The 17,696-nt window shown below is 39.9% G+C and overlaps 1 protein-coding gene across 1 annotated transcript in view; it reads right to left on the bottom strand.

Annotated features, from left to right (window-relative positions):
• The window catches only part of SASH1 (SAM and SH3 domain containing 1), a 194,721-nt gene that overhangs the window by 93,195 nt on the left and 83,830 nt on the right, over window positions 1–17,696 (bottom strand). Inside the window, 2 exon segments of the mRNA XM_055309950.1 lie at window positions 9,000–9,049; window positions 9,168–9,218. Of these exon segments, the coding sequence (XP_055165925.1) occupies window positions 9,000–9,049; window positions 9,168–9,218 (101 nt within the window).

Below are 17,696 nucleotides of genomic sequence, written 5' to 3'. Positions count from 1 at the left end.
AATGAATGAATAAAAAACATTGTGAAGACGCCCTCTGAATTATAAACTTTTAATAGGTGAGTTGTATGTGAATTAGATCTCAATGAACGTGTTACCAAAAATTAAATAAACGTACTTTCCCAACAAAATTGCAGGTTTTAAAAGTGTTGAGGATTTTTCTAAAAACAAAACAAAACAAAAAAAACTATAATATCTTGTGCACATTTCTCAATGCTGAACCTTTATCTGGAGGTAGTATATGTGCTTTCATTTCTATATAGCAGAGGAAAAATTTGAGGAGACCTGAACAAGATTGCAGAATGGACTTGGGGGAGGGGGGAGAGGGGCCATGCCTAAGAAATAGATTTGGGCATTTGTGGAAGCTACTATTCTCTGCACTACATGTTTTTAACATGTTTTAACAGGTGTCTTTTTAATGTTAATAGTCACCAGCAGAAAGCACTTGCTTCTTGTTACATTGCTATCAGTTGAAGGAAATACTGATAAATGCTAGTTAACAAGTAAGACCAAAGCACGTCTTCTGTAATTCCAGTCCTGGGGACAGTCTGGTTTTAACCTTCTTTCAAAGAACTGAAACAACTGATGATTTCTGTGCCCATACTTAATGATGAGCACTTGCTCTGTGAAAACACTCTTCTGGACACTGGAGAAAATTCAAAGGGAGGACGAATGTGAGCTCTTAGCCTCCTGGAGCTCATGATTATGCTGGGTTGAGTGGGATTAGGAAAGTATACAAAGCTAGAGCTGTGGATGAGGGCATGAATTTGGGCCAGATGGGATAGATAACAGACAAGATAACTGAGCACTGATTAGGTGCAGGATAGCTTTTTTTTTTTAAGATTTTATTTATTTATTCATGAGAGACACAGAAAGAGAGAGGCAGAGACACAGGCAGAGGGAGAAGCAGGCTTCCCGTGGGGAGCCTGTTATGGGATTCGATCCCAGGATCCTGGGATCATGCCCTGAGTCAAAGGCAGATACTCAACAACTGAGCCACCCAGGTGTGCCCTGGGTAGCTTAAGTGAGGAATATACTGTACTAATCATCCTCATTTTACAGCTGTGGAAACTGCAGAAATCGAGAAATTTGTCAAGAGCTGTAGAGCTGGTAAGAAACAACCTGGATTTGAACCCAGAGGTATCAGGCAGGACATCTTTTTTTTTTTTTTTTTTTTTTTAAAGTTAGTCTTCTTTTTTTTTTTTTTTTTAATTTTATTTTTATTTTATGATAGTCACAGAGAGAGAGAGAGAGAGAGAGGCAGAGACACAGGCAGAGGGAGAAGCAGGCTCCATGCACCGGGAGCCCGATGTGGGATTCGATCCTGGGTCTCCAGGATCACGCCCTGGGCCAAAGGCAGGCGCCAAACCGCTGCGCCACCCAGGGATCCCTCAGGCAGGACATCTTAACCCCAACGCGTCATGGCATTCAGACTGGATCGGTTTATCTCTAGCTCTGAATCCTTAGGCAAGCTAATTACTCTCAAAAACAGTACATACTTCAATGAGTCCATGAAAAATTAAATGACAAAATACAGTAAAAGTGATTAGCATCATGTCCAATAATAGAAATAACCCAACAAGCACTATGATGATACCTGTTACAGTGCATTTGAGACTTCAGGTCCGTACCAAATGCTACAGGATTCCAAAAGGTGGAAAGAATACAGTCAGTGAAGTGACTGAAAAAGCATCCAAGGAGAAGCAGTTCTTAAAAGAGGACCTAAAGAAAGGAGATGCTTTCAAGGCAGGAGCTCCAAACCACCCAGGAGGCAACTGGGAGATGAGAGGAAGCAGGGGGGCTGGCGCTGGAAAACGCGGCAGTCATCGGTACAGATGGGCCAGGGCTGGACTGGGGGAATTTTGATCAAAGTGCAAACATGTAGAGGTCCTAATTTATAGGTGCCACTAGGGAGATCTCCGCATCCCCTCACTGCAGTGTGGCCTAATTGTACTTTAGGGAGACTGATCTGGGGGTCATTTCCTGAATGTGCTTTTCTAGTTCATGAAAAGAGCATTAAAGGTATCGCTTGCAGTAGTGAATATAAAAAAGTGGGAAATACAGGTAAAGCTATAGAAGTAGAAGCAACAGGATTTCATGATGGGGGTTTTGGAATCACAAAAGAAAAGCAAGAGATAATGATGTGAAGGCCGTGTGAAGAGTAGAAAAGTGGTCTCAAGGATAGAAGGGGGACATATGATCAAGAACAGGCTGTCAGACAGGGAAAGAATGAAGGATAAAGAGGATGTGAACAGTTCTGCTGTAAGAATGGGCAGCTGGGGTGACAGTGACAGTAATGAGCAGGCATCCAGCAAGTTGCACCCATGTGCAGGTCACCAGATTGGGAAACGGGGCAAAAGGATGGATGTGGATTTGAGGTGGGTGCCTAGAGACAAGAAGTCAAAACCCTGGGTGGAGGTACCTGAGCAGAGCTTGCAGGCTGGGTAAAAAGCCCCCGGGGGACACCCATGGTGAGGAATGGGCAGAAAAAAGGGAACTGCCAAGAATGGGCATCCAATGGGGAGAAATCAGAAGCTATGACGTCACAGATACCAAGGGCAAAGATAGAAGTGGAACTCATGGAAAGGCAGTGGTGCCAAACACAAGGATCTGTGAGTCAGGAGGGGCCTCAGGGTGGGTTGTTGTTGCACCACTGACTTCAGAGAGCATTTTGGCAAGGAACAAAGGCGAGAGTTGGGCTGTGGGGGCCAAGTTCAGTAACTGGAGGAGAAGTCAAACTGTGGTTCTTGAGAATGGCAAGAAGCCTTCTATGGGATGGAGGAGAACAAAGTACATTTGTGACACACACCCAGTTGCTCATTTATCCAACATGATTGAAAGTCTTTCATGTGAAAGACCCAGGGTTCAGAGCAGGAGATGACACATACACACAACTGTAACCTTGGTCCACGGTAACAGTAGCAGGACAGCATGAGGTGACACAGTCCAGTAGCAGGACATTGTGCTCCAACTCTGTGAATGAGGAGAGACTTCTGTAGGGAGCCAAGACCAGAGCTGGATTTCTAAGTTTGATGGAGTTTGCCCAGAGAAGGGGGGTAGAGAGGATGGTGAGAGTAGGGGACAGGGCACTCCACTGGAAGGAACAACAGTTTCAGAGGCTGGCATGCCATGAGAGCATAGGGCTCCTGTGAGCAATCACAGGAGCTTTACCTCCTGAAGACTTAGCTGAGCCACTGTACCAGCCTGGAGAGCAGGTCAAAAGATGAGGTTGGTGGACAGGCAGGTAGAGACGGACTGTGAGGGACAGGAAGGCAGAATCAGATCAGAGACACAAGCAATCCAGAGAGGAGCAGGAGCTAGAGAGCAACTGAATACAGCAACAATAGGAGGGCTTCTTCCCTGAAGGAAAAGGAGAAGGAGGAGGTGAAACAGGGATTAGGGGTAGAGGGGAGAAAAGGAGAGTTGGCGCCATCAAAAGAGTATACTATCAGCTTGCCAGATGAAACAAATCTGAGAGTGAAGCAGTGTCCAAACAGTAACTGCCTGCATAGAATGTTTGTAAACCAGATTCCATCCAGTTCATTCGACCCCAGAACACTGCTCTATTGGCTTGCCCTCCTTTGATTTATCTTCCTCTCCCATCATGTGATATATTTTTGGACTTTTTCGCCATAAAATAGTTCAGTTGTAGTCATAGGTGATGAAAGAAAGTGAAACTAAATCAGTGAATTTTCAACTCTGGTGAAAGACTTAGTACAAAAGAGCTTATAAATACTGGCGAAGGTGAAGGTTTGAGATTTATTTTGGACCTTCCTTCCTCTATAAATAAATGAGACACAACTTATATCTGAATGTGAGTAAAACTTGCCCCTACCTCCAAGAGGACCACTGGAGTGTAGGTTTTAACTGCTGCTATTTCTATAATGCTAATGAACTCAATTTGCCCCTAACCTCTCTATCTGCATAAGCAATTCAATTATAAGTACTTTGGATTTATAGCTTAATGGTAGGAGCATGAGTTCTCAACTGGGATACATTCTGCGCTCCGCCACCTAATTAGCTGTGTAGCCTTGAGCAACTTATTAACCTCTCTGTGCCTCAGTTTCTGCATTTGCCAATGGGAATAATATCATAGCAAACCACACAGGGATGTTGTGAGTATTAATTGAGTCAATGTTAAGTGCTTAGATCAGTTCCTGGCCCATAATCAGGGCTCAGTAAATGTTACCTGCTATTTCCTGCTTTTTCTTTTCCAGTTTGCAGAACCAACCTTATTAAGACTACTTCCAATCTAGATAGACAGAGAGAAATAATAACCAGATGCGATCCCCTACATTTGGCTTCCTTGAATGTAATGAATCTAAATCATCTTGACACACAGCTTATTCATTAGACATTAGCAAATTTTTAGATTACCCTGTTCCAGATATACACATACAAATAAAAGATTAAATTGTTGTGGAAAAAGTTGCTAGTTCCCTGCCCAACGTCTGGTCTCTAGCCTTCCTTAAGACACTCATTTTGTTCAGGGCAATAAAGCAGTCAGCAAAAAAACACTGATCTCTCCAAGCTCTCCTATGGCAATGGTGGCCAAGTGCCCCAATTTGGGGCTTACTTTCTTTGCTTTATTTTTCTCCATAGCACCATTTAAAGTATATACATTTTTTTTATGACATCTCCCTACATGCAGCTCATGTCCATTTATCATACATCCTAGCATCCCGAATGAGGTCCTGCACACAAAGCCGGTGGCTCAGTGAACAGCTGCTGCTTGAAGAAATGAGTGAGACAAACTGGAATGTGTTGGACAGGATTTCTAGGAAAGCTTTTCTAAAGGATGTGCCTGTGACTCTTTGCTCTTCTTCACTCAGTTTCTCCTTCCCACCTGGAAGATGCAGCAGCCACTTTAAAATCATAGAATAACAACAATAAACAATACAATCTGGCCTCCTGAAGACTTAGCTGAGCCACTGTACCAGCCCCTAGACTCCTAGAGTGGAACAAGGACAAGGACAGAGCAAATGAACACTGCTTTTTTTTTTTTTTTCTCAGACTAGCGGTGAGTAACAAAAAAAATTTAACTAACGTTCAGCTTTTTCGCCAGTTGACACAGATCCAAGATTGGTGTAATAAAGTAGATAGTCTCATCAATAGGCAATGTAAACAAATATAAATAGAAGAGTTTCAAATGAAACGCTCCCTTGGCATTTATTTACTTTTCTTTTTTTTTTTCCAGCGAAAGCACAGAGACTGGATAGAACATAAGAAAATAAGGATGAAACGCCTTTGTCAGACTGGGGGCGGGGGGGAGGGAGGGGGGTAGGTCTGTTCTATGTAAGGATGGAACTATCCTGTGGGTGTCACACATCTATAGGCCAAGTACAGCCTGAGCAGCCCCATCTGACAAAGGTTCCTGGGTGCAGTGATGTCAGGTATATTCTCACTTCTTGTCTGGCGTCTCACTGCTTGTCATCCCCACAAAAGATTCACCTCCTTGGTCTCTCCAGGTCAGAGCTATATTCCTTACCTCATGACTTTAAACCCTGTTAAACAGTAAATCCTACTGGCAGAGATGATGTATTCTTTAGAAATCAGGTATCTGCATTATAATTAACAACCAACACCTTCCTTAGCTCAGGTTTTAACTGGGAGAGAACGGAGGGAGAAAGATGTGCTGAAGCCCTTGAGTCAAGTGGGGGTAGAGAGGGAGGTCCTGTCATCTAGGTCTCTGGTTTAAGGGCGGGCTGCTGTAGGATTTTCCTACTTTTGTCTACTTAGTTCTCCTGCCTTTTGAAAGCAGAAGAAAACTTCTGCTGACTCAGAAGGATATTTTGGTTGGCAGATACTTGGCGGATACTAACCAGACGCAACCCATGGTTTGCCAGGTCATCCTCCAGCAAGCATTTTGATGTGAAGAAGAGCAGGATTCTGCATTTCAAAATATTTGCATTTTCAAGTACAAAAATACAAATGATTCAATACAGGGACAGCCTGAGTGGCTCAGCAGGTGAGTGTCTGCCTTTGGCTGGGGAGGGGGGTGATCAAGGGGTCCTGGGATCAAGTTCTGCATCAGGTTCCCTGCAGGGAGCCTGCTTCTCCCTCTGTCTATCTATGTCTCTGCTTCTCTTTGTGTCTCTCATGAGTAAATAAGTAAAATCTTTTTTAAAAACCCAAATAATTCAATACAAACAAAACAACTCAGATTATAATCTGACCTAGAGTGTCCACTTTATTAAAAATAACAACAATAAAACCTTTTGGAAGATTTAATCCAAAGTAATTATCAGCTCAAGAATAAGTATCATCATTTTGTAACCATCACTATAAAAGCCAATAGTCATTAAAGGAATCTAAAACTGTCAGTTAAAGGTTTGATGAGGAATAAGACATTTAGAGTCTCAGATTATCTCCCCACCAAATAGCTACAAATTGCAAAGGGAAAATTCTATCTTCTCAGAAGAAACCTGAGAGACATCACCACAATCAAACGATAAACATTAGTATCACCAATGATAGAATAAATTGACATCATGATGCAATGCACACTGGAAAGAACACATCAAAAATATATATCCTGAATCCTAAAAAGAAACCCAGGTGGAGGACTGTTTCACAAAACTAGCCTATCCTCTTAAAAACCCATCGATACCATAAAAGACAAAGAAAGGCCAAGAAATCCTTTCAGATTAAATATGACAAGAGGGATGCATTTAAATGTGAGGAGTAATTTTTTTAAGTGTTGAAGAAAAAGTGCTACAAGAAACACTATTGGGGCAATTAGAGAAACTCAACAAGAACTGTACATTAGGAAAATCCCTATTAAAATTCCTCTACCTGGTAATTATATTATGGAGTTCTGTAAGAGAATGTCCTTGTCCTTAGGAGATACCTGCTGATGTATTGATTAGTGAGAATCACAAAGTTTGTAACTTACTCTCCAAAAGTTCTGCAATGATCTTTTTTTTTTAAAGATTTTATTTATTTATTTAACAGAGACAGACAGAGGGCACAAGCAGGGGCAGTGGCAGGCAGAGCTTGACCAGGAAGCCCAGCATGGGGCTTTGATCCCAGGACCCTAGGATCCTGACCTGAGCCAAAGGCAGGTGTTTAACCAAATGAGCCACCCAGGTGCCCCAGTTCTGCAATAATCTTAATTAACAGTATTATTTAAATCTGTGTATTTGTGTCTATGAGGGAGAATAAGCATGCAAACTGCTGAGTCTAAGTTATATGGAAGTTCACTGCACAACTCTTGCAACTTTTCTGTAAGTTTAAAATTTTTCAAAAGTTTTTTAAAGTAAGAAAAACAAGAGTACCATAGTTTTAAAAAAATTAATAGGGAAATACAGGACAAAATGGATTAAGACTTCCAAGTTACTTAGAAACACCTGGGTTTAAGTAAATCACTTATAAGAATAGAAGGAAAATGGCAGTATTACAGATGGAAGGGTTGGGGTTGTCAACAGTACTGAGTGGTGTGTGTGTGTGTTCAAATTTTTTTGTTAACCTCAGAGGAGGCTGAGAGTCTCTCCCTTGGCCACAAGAGCCATGCCACATTTTACTAAGTGAAGGATATAAACATGGAAAGAATGACTACCCACAATTGAGGGGAAGAAGAAATACCCAGCCTAAGATTAGTACAAATTTGGTGAGTCACTTCCCCTTAGGAGGAAAGGAAAACCTGTCTTGTTTCCCGGAGGGCTCAGATTCTGAGGAACACCTGAGTTCTCAGCCTGAATCATGTCAAAGAGGTAGCAAACTAGGTCAGAAGAAACTACAGTCCATTAACTCCATGCTTCTACCCACACTCAACCCAATTTATTGTCATAGTACTTCTAATTTCCAAATGAACGTCAACTCAAATCTCTGAGCTACTTCAGCCTCCACACTACTAAGCTGCTAGGAGGTTATATGCAATGAAAACAAAGGAGATTCAAGTTAATTGCACATTTATTCTCTAACCTTTAGTGGGCAATGGCCTTGGTTTGTTGTTTGCTCATCACCCCAATGTTCCTCGTCCTGAACCAAGTCTGCTTAACCTCTTGAGAACTGAAGCTTTGGCAAAGCAGCTTTGAAGCTGCCTCTGTGCCAGCAGCACACACACGTGGATGGATTAGGCAGAGCTGTGCTGTAAAGCACACACACACTCTCCCAACGTGTGCTTTTCATTCCAGAAATACTTTATTCCTAAACCACTTCTATGCTTCTCTTGGCACAAAACAGTGTAAGTGGCTCTGTGCCAAAGGAAGTGTCTGTTTAAAGACGAGGACTTTCTTAAAATTTCTTTACCTCAGAAAATCACAGATAGAACATTCTAGTGTAATTATGATGGAATAAAGAAAAGGGAAACGTTATAGAAAACAAAAAACAAAACAAAAAAACCCATTTGCTTTGTTTCTGGTTTTGTTTTGTTTTTTAAAGTTGCCTAAAAGAAATCCTGCAGATACAATATGTAACATAGAATTATCTCCCATGACAGTAAAAATTACAGGGCCCAAGTCAGGACAAAGAAGCAAAAATATGACCCTTAACAGGAAAGGTAAGTGAGCATTTGCCATCTTTTGTCACAAACATTTATTGTTTTAAGGGTACCCACCAAAGCCAGATGCAGAGCAGGGTTTTTTTGGGTTTTTTTAGTCATTGTTTTATTCTGGAATATGTTGTATTTTTGTACCTCACTTCTTTATGACTTTCATCCTGAATCAGAAACTATTTTAAAAGAAAAAACCCATCTTGGTGGACCTAACTGTCCTTTTCCTTTCTCTGCTCATTTCCAGATATTTATTTAGGGTTCACTCACAATAAGCAGCATGAAACCAATAACCCTTGCAGAATCCTTAGTCCTCACCAACTGAATTACAAACACACCTTTATCCACCTACATGTACACACACACACACACACACACACACACACGGAAGATGACATCATGCTCCACAGTACATACACAACACAATCACCCATTCGACTTTCATCAGGATGAACCCAAGAGAAACACCTTCTTAGAGATTCTGATCCCTGGCAGAAGGAAAGAAACTTACTTTCTCTCCACTTCTGGTGTTGACACGGCGCTACAGAAGCCAAGTGACTCCTAGGAGAAAGAGGCACAGCGTCAGCACAGAGCGGTAGGCTTCATCTGATTTGTACAGAATATCACTTAAAAAAAAAAAGCAGAAGCAAAAATAGATGATTAAAGTCATTGTGCTTACTTCGATTTGGGACCGCAGCTGAAGTGACGTGGGGCTGGCATCAGGTTTCTCCTAAAAGAGAACAGATGCGGGTTTAATGAGACTTCCCAACGTGGCATACACCAGAAAGACAAATAGATATGTAAGAAGAGATGGGGGGATTTGAGAAATGCTAGGACATGGTGGGAGGAGATGGTGGAGATAAACACATTTTCTGGAAAAAGTAAAGTGCTTTTAAATTGAGAACTCTAATCTTAAAATTGAACTGCTTTCCAAACTTCACCACTTGACACTGCTAACAATTTTACTGCGGAAGAAAAAAACAGCACAATTGGAGGGGCACAGAGAGTTAATGGTGAAATAATTCTCTGGATGTGATTATGCCATCACAAGTACACAGAATTTATGGGAATCCATTTGTTTTGTTTCTTTTTTCAATAATATTGGAGTTCCAATCTGATTTTAAAATTCTAAATGTATTCAGAGTATTTCATAACATAGGACTAGTTTTAAGTGTATTTAGGAAGGCAGAAAGCTAACCTGGTATTAACTTGTAGCCCTAGAAATCACCATGCCCGTAAAAACACAAATGAATTGGCCTAGCTGGGAATTTAAAAAACGACTTTCAGCATCCAGTTAATAGATGAAATAAATGCAATGACATTATTAAAAATCATCAAATAAAAAAAAATAAAATAAAAAAATCATCAAATCATAAAGAAAGGAATTGAATCATTTTAGAGGTAAAACTATTTTACAGTTAAAAACTCCATTTCCCCTTTGGTTAAAATGGGGGGGGGGATAAACCAGTGGCCTATAATGAAAATACTACACTGAAATAAGCATTAGCAGAAAAATGGGAAAATTGCACTATTAGAAGTATTGGAATATACTATGGGAAAATAAGAGCTATAGTAGCGAACATAGCACAGAACACCACACTGATATTTTTCACAAGTAGAGAATAATTCTAAATCTACATAGGTGCTAAAGTGGAGGTCCTCATCAAAGTGTGGTGCACAATCCAGGGTGGTCTCCAGTTAATCAAGTCATAAGCAAGACAACAGGCAGTTTTAGAGGAAGGAATAATATCACTAACAATAGAAGTTTGAAATATCAGGTTAATTATGAGTTTTCCAATAATCTTATTGTCTTCTTAATAGTTGTTATATTCTTCAAGTCTGCGCACGTACCATATGAAGATTGTTTTGTTAAGTCTTATCTGACGTTCAGGACATGGGAGCAGATTATCTCAAATTAGGAAATCTCGCTGCATCTAATTCTTCAATTTATTAAAGTTGCCTATTTCATTATTAGGATAATTACAAAACTAGGCCAATATTTTAAAAACGTAGCAATGAAATATTAGAATGAGTATAACTCAAAGTACATTTTAAAAAAAGATTTTATTTATTTATTCATGAGAGACACAGAGAGAGAGGCAGAGACACAGGCAAATGGAGAAGCAGGCTCCCTGCGGGGGGTGCCCAATGCGAGATCATGATCTGAGCCAAAGGCAGATGCTCAACCACTGAGCCACCCAGATGCCCTCAAAGTACATTTATAAATGTAAATAACAGGAATTCAGTATATATAGACTATAAAATGAATGTCCTATGTGAGTAATGAGAGCAAGATGATTTTAGATAAGTAGATCGAAAGAGAAAAGTACCTAAATGGACTGGAAATTCACTCACTCCTAGTTCCAGGGCCTTGTTTATTATGAAAATAATACCAGAGTGGTGTAAAACCTCATAGAACTTCTCTTTGCTTAACATCCTCCTGGTTTTTATTGCCACCTTCATTCATAATGGACAATTTTAGATTCCTGTCCCAGACTTGATACACTGTATTTACAAAGCAACATAGGGAAATGTTTGAGTTACATTTCAAGTCCAATTGGTATGACATCAGACTCCGGTGTAATCAACACAGGAGATATGTATTTGAGAAGTCCCTCCTACTGAGTGACTAATCATGATGCCCTGATTCCTAACCTCTAAGTGTCACAGACAGAAACTTATAAACTTAAACAGCAGGAAGTAAGAAAAAGGTAGCTTGCAATTTTTCATCCTAGAACTTCCTATTCGGAGTGGATGTGGGAACCTCAGAATGATGACAAAACTCTATTACTTCCTCTGAAATTGTCTCTAAAATATCCCCTTGAATACCCAATTCTAGCCCATGTCCTTCCCTAACCATCAATGAAAAAAATGACTGATTAACTCTCCTTTCTCCTCCATTCTTAACTGTTCTTCAAGCTCTAAGTCTCTACTTTACTAGGTAATAGTCTATGATAGGAAATTACCTGCTTTTATTGCACATTTTTATCTGCATTTTTTCTAATAAATTTTATTTATTGAGCACATCATTTGTTACTTTGTATCATAAACATAACATTTATGGTACCTTATGCAAAATGTACCTTTTTCTGCATACAAAGCAGGTGCTTGTTAACAACCACATTAAATGTTTGCTGACCAGGAAGTAACATGCTAAACAATTCATCTTCACATGTTAGTTTGTCACTAATAATAGACTGTGTTTAGGAAATTGTTTAGGGGTATAGTTTGATGTATAATGTACTAAACTGCATTCCTTTAAAATAATGGACCCAGTTAATGTTTTCATGAAGAACGTCTGTTTTATCAGGAAAAGGAGATGTTCAACAGATCTTGTGCAGTGATCTTTCTACTTTTTTTTCCCCAAAGTATGCTACAAAGTGATGTTTTTCAGAACAAATTTTATTAATTTCAACTCTCAAGGATGGACTGCCATCATTATTAACAGGCATTTCTTGGGGCACCTGAGTGGCTTGGTCTGTTGAGCATCAGACTGATAATTTTGGCTCAGGTCATGATCTCAGGGTCATGGGATTGAGTCCTGCATCAGGCTCCACAATGAGTGTGGAGCCTACTTGAGATTCCCTCGCCCCTCCTCACCCCTTGCTCTCTCCCTCTCTCTAAAAAAGAGGTGTTTCTTAGAGCAAACACACCCTCAAATAAAAGTATCATACAACTGAGAAGCTTGTAAAGTTATTCACTAAGTAAGGACCGCTGTGATGCTTGGAAAGAAAACAATGGAATACTGGAAAAATTCCATTATTATGGCACCAATGGATGTCACGTGATATCATTGACAAAAGTACAGATGAAGAGTTACTAATTACTATAATATATGTGTGCATATTGTTAAATATTTAAGACATATAGACATATATAATTAAAAACATAGCAAACACATGAGGACCCACCATCAAACCTGAGCGATGCAACACTACAAATAAGAATTAAATTAGCAGGTAGCTGCCATACACCTGGATAAAACACCCATGTGCAGAGTATGAATAAAGTCTTGGTAGACATATCATACACCAAGAGAAGTGCTGACACTTTTATTCTGCTTATCACTGAAAAGAATTAGATTCATTTTTTCATGACACAGTGTGAAGTGAAAAGTATGATGGAATCAGACAGAAGAAGCACCAGCTATGTGTGCAGCAATAAAGGGTGTTGCTTACACAGTAAAGAAGCAGGGATTCAGGTCAAAATGGACAGAGAAAGGCTCCTTGATATTCCCCTTCCCTCTCCACAGATGAGCTTGTTCTCTTCTTTGCTCCTAATTCAACAAGGGAATCTTCATGGTTCTGGATAGATTGCCAGGAGGACAGGGATTTCCTTTTGAAGAGGGAATATGGAGTAAGATCTGACACATCTGACTGCCTAGTTGCAAACTACTCTATTTGAGGGAACAACTGATGATCCTCAGCTGACTCCTGATTTGGAAGTCATCATGTTGATGGACATAGTAAACATCGTGAATAATCAGAACACAGTCACTGAGTAAACATGTATCTTTTAAACATGTTAGGGAAAGAGATGATCACTGAGAAATAAAGTTCTCCTCAATAACACATGCTGACTGATGTAGTTACCGCTGCTGTGTAACAAATCATCCCAAATTTAGTTGCTTAAATCAACAAGCATTTCATTCTGCTCACAGATTCAGTGGGTAAGAATTCAAAAAGGGGAAAGCAGAATAGGCTTATCTCTACCCCATGGTGTCTGGGGCCTTGGCCGGGAAGTTTTGAAAGATGGTGGTTACTGGCTGGCTGGAGCTGTAACCACTAGGATGCTCACCGGCTTCCATGTCCAGAGGCTGATACTGGCTAACAACTGGAACCTAAGCAGGGACCATCTGCTGGAACATCTGTGCAAGGGTGCTACACGTAGCTGCTTGTCTTCCCCCCAGCAGGATGTTGGGTTTCAAGAAGAATCAGGCACATACCTAGAGAGCTAGGCAGAAGTTTTATTACCTTTTATAACCTAGATTCATATATTATCACTTCTGCTGGAGTTACTAGCTCTCCCAGGTTCAAGAGAGTACATACACAGCCCAGCTGTCAATGCAAGGGGTTACCAGAGTCACATGGTAAGAAAGCCCTGAACTGGGTGATATCATTATGGCCCACTTTGGAAATCAGGCTGCCACACTAGCTGCCAAGGAGCTCACCTCAGTTTTCTAAATGGGGAATTATGTGAGACTATTTATTCACGACAATGTCCATTAGGATCCTTTTGTGATTTTTAGAGTTTACCTAAGTAACACATCTTGGCAATATATTTCAACCTGAACTTATCACTTGAAGGTTGAAATAATCACAATGTTTTAGGCTACAATTATGATCTTTCTTGTTTCAACTTTATTATCATAAAAAATCTCAAATATGCAAAAGTAAGGAGAACAGTACAATGAATTACAAATTCTTATTACCCAGCTTCACTAATTATCTACTCATGGTCAATCTTGTTTCATTTATACCTTCACACATGCTTTGGCTTCATCTTATTTTAATTTGAAGAAAATCCAAGATACCATATCATGAAATATAAGAATTTTTAATGTTAAGATTTAGTTATCAGGCTTTCTTAAGTCCTGTGACTCAATCTTGAGTAAATGGTCAATCATGAAGAATTTGATTCTTTCCTAACACGGGAGAACTTTCTTTAGTCATTGTAGAAAAAAAATCATATTCAACAAATTTATATAATCCACTTAAATGTTACAAAAGAACATGAAGAAATGCATTCAAAATTGAACACAACCAAAAAGTTCATTAGAACAGTACTCACTTCTGTAGCCCAAGTCTAAATACATCTCTAATCCTTTTTCAGTATGATATGTTCATTGACTTTGCACTTGACAGTAGATTCTAAGCAGTATTTAGTGAGCTATAACGCCACAATTTGGTACGTGCTCCCTATGAGAATCCAGAGAGCCACACAACAATGATGGCTAAAACAAGAACCTATAATTGTAAGTTAGGGTATTATAACTTAGTTAATTTTTTAAAAAAATAAATTAAAAAATAAAGTGAGTGCATGGATTTTGATCTGTGGGCTAAACTGTCATCATTAAGCCACATATGGATATCTTGGTTAAGAATGATAAATACTGGGGCACCTAAATGGCTCAGTTGGTTAAGCATCAGCTCAGGTCTTGATCTCAGGGTCATGAGTTCAAGCCTTGCATTGGGCTTCATGCTGGGTGCAGAGGCTACTTAAAAAATAAAACATAAGGGAATCCCTGGGTGGCTCAGCGGTTTAGCGCCTGCCTTTGGCCTGGGGAATGATCCTGGAGTCCCAGGATTGAGTCCCACATCGGGCTCCCAGCATGGAGCCTGCTTCTCCCTCTGCCTATATCTCTGCCTCTCTCTCTGTGTCTCTCATGAATAAATAAATAAAATCTTTAAATCAATCAATCAAGCAAGCAAGCAATCAAAAAGATTTTAAAAAGAATGTCAAATATTAAACATTACAAACCCATAGTGAGTTTGTACACTATAAATCCTTAAGGAAATCTCTTTAACTTAATGAAGTATTACAGTGGAAACTAAACCAAATTATAAATATAGCTCAACATATGTGCATGTATGCATATGCACATGCAAAAAGCAAAGTTAGAGAGGCTATACACCAAATGTTAATAGAAGTTACTATGCTTATTTTTTTAAGAGCATGTAGTCTTACATTACCTTTATTATTTTTCTCTAACATAAGATCAGCTTAAAAGTACAGTCTTAAAAAAAAAAAAGTACAGTCTTCACTCCTAACTCGGGGAAACGAACTAGGGGTGGTGGAAGGGGAGGAGGGCAGGGGGTGGGGGTGAATGGGTGACGGGCACTGAGGGGGGCACTTGACGGGATGAGCACTGGGTGTTATTCTGTATGTTGGTAAATTAAACATCAATAAAAAATTAATTTATTTTTTTAAAAAAGTACAGTCTTCAAATCCTATGTTTTAAAATTACCTACATGTCTATGTTTAAAACTGTATGATGAAAAAAATAAATAAATAAAACTGTATGATGACAAAACATCTCAAAGATTCCTTACACACCAATGGTTACATCTACAAAGGCCACTATGCTCAATTTTTTTTTTTAAGATTCCATTCATTTATTCATGAGAGACACACAGAGAGAGAGAGAGAGAGGGAGAGAGAGAGAGAGAGAGAAAGAGAGGCAGAGACACAGGCAGAAGGCAGGCCCCATGCAAGGAGCCCAACATGGGATTAATTCCGGGACTCCAGGATAACGCCCCGGACCAAAGGCAGGCACCAAACCGCTGAGCCACCCAGGGATCCCCCATTCCTCGATTTTTAACACATTTGTCAAACACATATTACTTTTAAATATTTCTTAAAATGTAATACAAGTTTCAAAAAATTAAAGCTTATAATAGTTTTAGTTGTATCCCAACAACTAAACCAAGAAACTTCTTAAGAAATATTGAAACTTAGGGATCCCTGGGTGACACAGCGGTTTAGCGCCTGCCTTTGGCCCAGGGCACAATTCTGGAGACCCAGGATCGAATCCCACATGGGGCTCCCGGTACATGGTGCCTGCTTCTCCCTCTGCCTGTGTCTCTGCCTCTCTCTCTCTCCGTCTCTCCCTCTCTCTCTCTCTCTGTGACTATCATAAATTAATTAATTAATTAAAAATTTTTTAAAAAAAGAAATATTGAAACTTAAATTTCTCAAATTAGGTCATGCTCTATATTAAAATAATTTCTTGAGATATTAAAATTTTTAGTAACGAGTATCATAGAAAACTATGCATGTATCTTCTGATTAATAGTGAAGATCCATAATGATTTTAGGAATCATCTCACATTTATATTTTGATTGAAAGAGACATAATTGTAGTTCCATATGTTTGTTTGTTTGTTTTAAAAGGAATCAGATGACAAAACATTACTGGGTAGAGGGGAACCTCAAATTCATTTCTTGTCAACTTGGGCCAATTCTGGAAATAGTAATTCCCTCAAAGTTTATGATGTCTAACATAGAAGCAAAAAAAAGAACAAATTTTCCAGATGAAATCAGTAATTTGCCAAAACCAAAAAAGTGAACATGTGTGCTTCCACCAACACGTTTCCACCTGCTCGTGCCTGTGCGTGCGTGTGTCTGTGTGTGAGCATGCACACACAAGCATGTCTACACTCACACTAACAGGGCCTGCATCAAATATAAAACTAAGAGTCTGGCACGCAGTGTAATACACTAGAGTCAAAAACCCACTTGGGGTAGAATCAGGTCCTGGAAAAAAAAAAAACAAATATCACATCTTCGTCCACACTCCAACTTTGTTTCCACTTTCTTGTGGAAATCCACGCTTCTTCCCTTTACCTGCCAGTGTTCCCAACCAAATGAACTTTACAGCTGGCAAAGCAAGTGGGATAAATCCCTCTCTTATTCCAGGAGAGTGGAAAACCATCAAATGCCTATCAGCTCAGCTGAATGCCAAGCTCTCCTCCTCCACACTGGACACAGGAAGGAGGTGGGTGGAAAGGTGAGAGGACCACAGGCCTGGCAACACTCAGTTTACAAGTAAAGTACACATAAATCGCTGATGTGTTCAATTAATGGGGAGAACAAGCGCCAAATTGCTGTGGAAAGTTGCTGCCTGTGATGGGTTTTAAGACTCATGTGGCATTTATCACTTTACAAGAAGACTATGAAGTTGTGATATCTCCCAATTGGCAAAGTATGTCCCACTCTCGTCTGACTTCTCCATTCTGGACAAGCAATGGGGCATCAGCTCATTTTACCAGGATGTAAACCTCAACAATTTCTTCAGAGTTTTCCCACTCCCCAGTAAATCAGCTACCAGGGGCTGTTGCCTCTCTTTTCACAAGGTTTCTTGCATCCAGCCATCCCATCACATTCCCACAGGCATCAGCTTCTCTGTGGTCTGCACCTCACAGATGCCTGCCCACCACTGCAGAGTGGAGCAGGAGATACTGAGTGGGAGCTGGGAGGACTGAGTTCCAGTCCTGCCCCCACTACAGTAAGACCTTTAGACCTCAGTTTGGTTTTGTAATGGCAAAGAAAAGAAATGGACCACTTGGTTATCTCTACTTAGATGAAGCACTTTCCAATCCAATCATGACTGACAATTTATTTTTTAATATTTTATTTATTTCTTCATGAGACACACAGAAAGAGAGAGGAAGAGACACAGGCAGAGGGAGAATCAGGCTCCCTGCAG

This window comes from Nyctereutes procyonoides, unplaced genomic scaffold (assembly GCF_905146905.1).
Source record: "Nyctereutes procyonoides isolate TBG_1078 unplaced genomic scaffold, NYPRO_anot_genome, whole genome shotgun sequence".
Lineage (NCBI taxonomy): Eukaryota > Metazoa > Chordata > Mammalia > Carnivora > Canidae > Nyctereutes > Nyctereutes procyonoides.
Note: the sequence above shows the minus strand (reverse complement) of the source record. Positions and strands in the feature narration are given on the sequence as shown.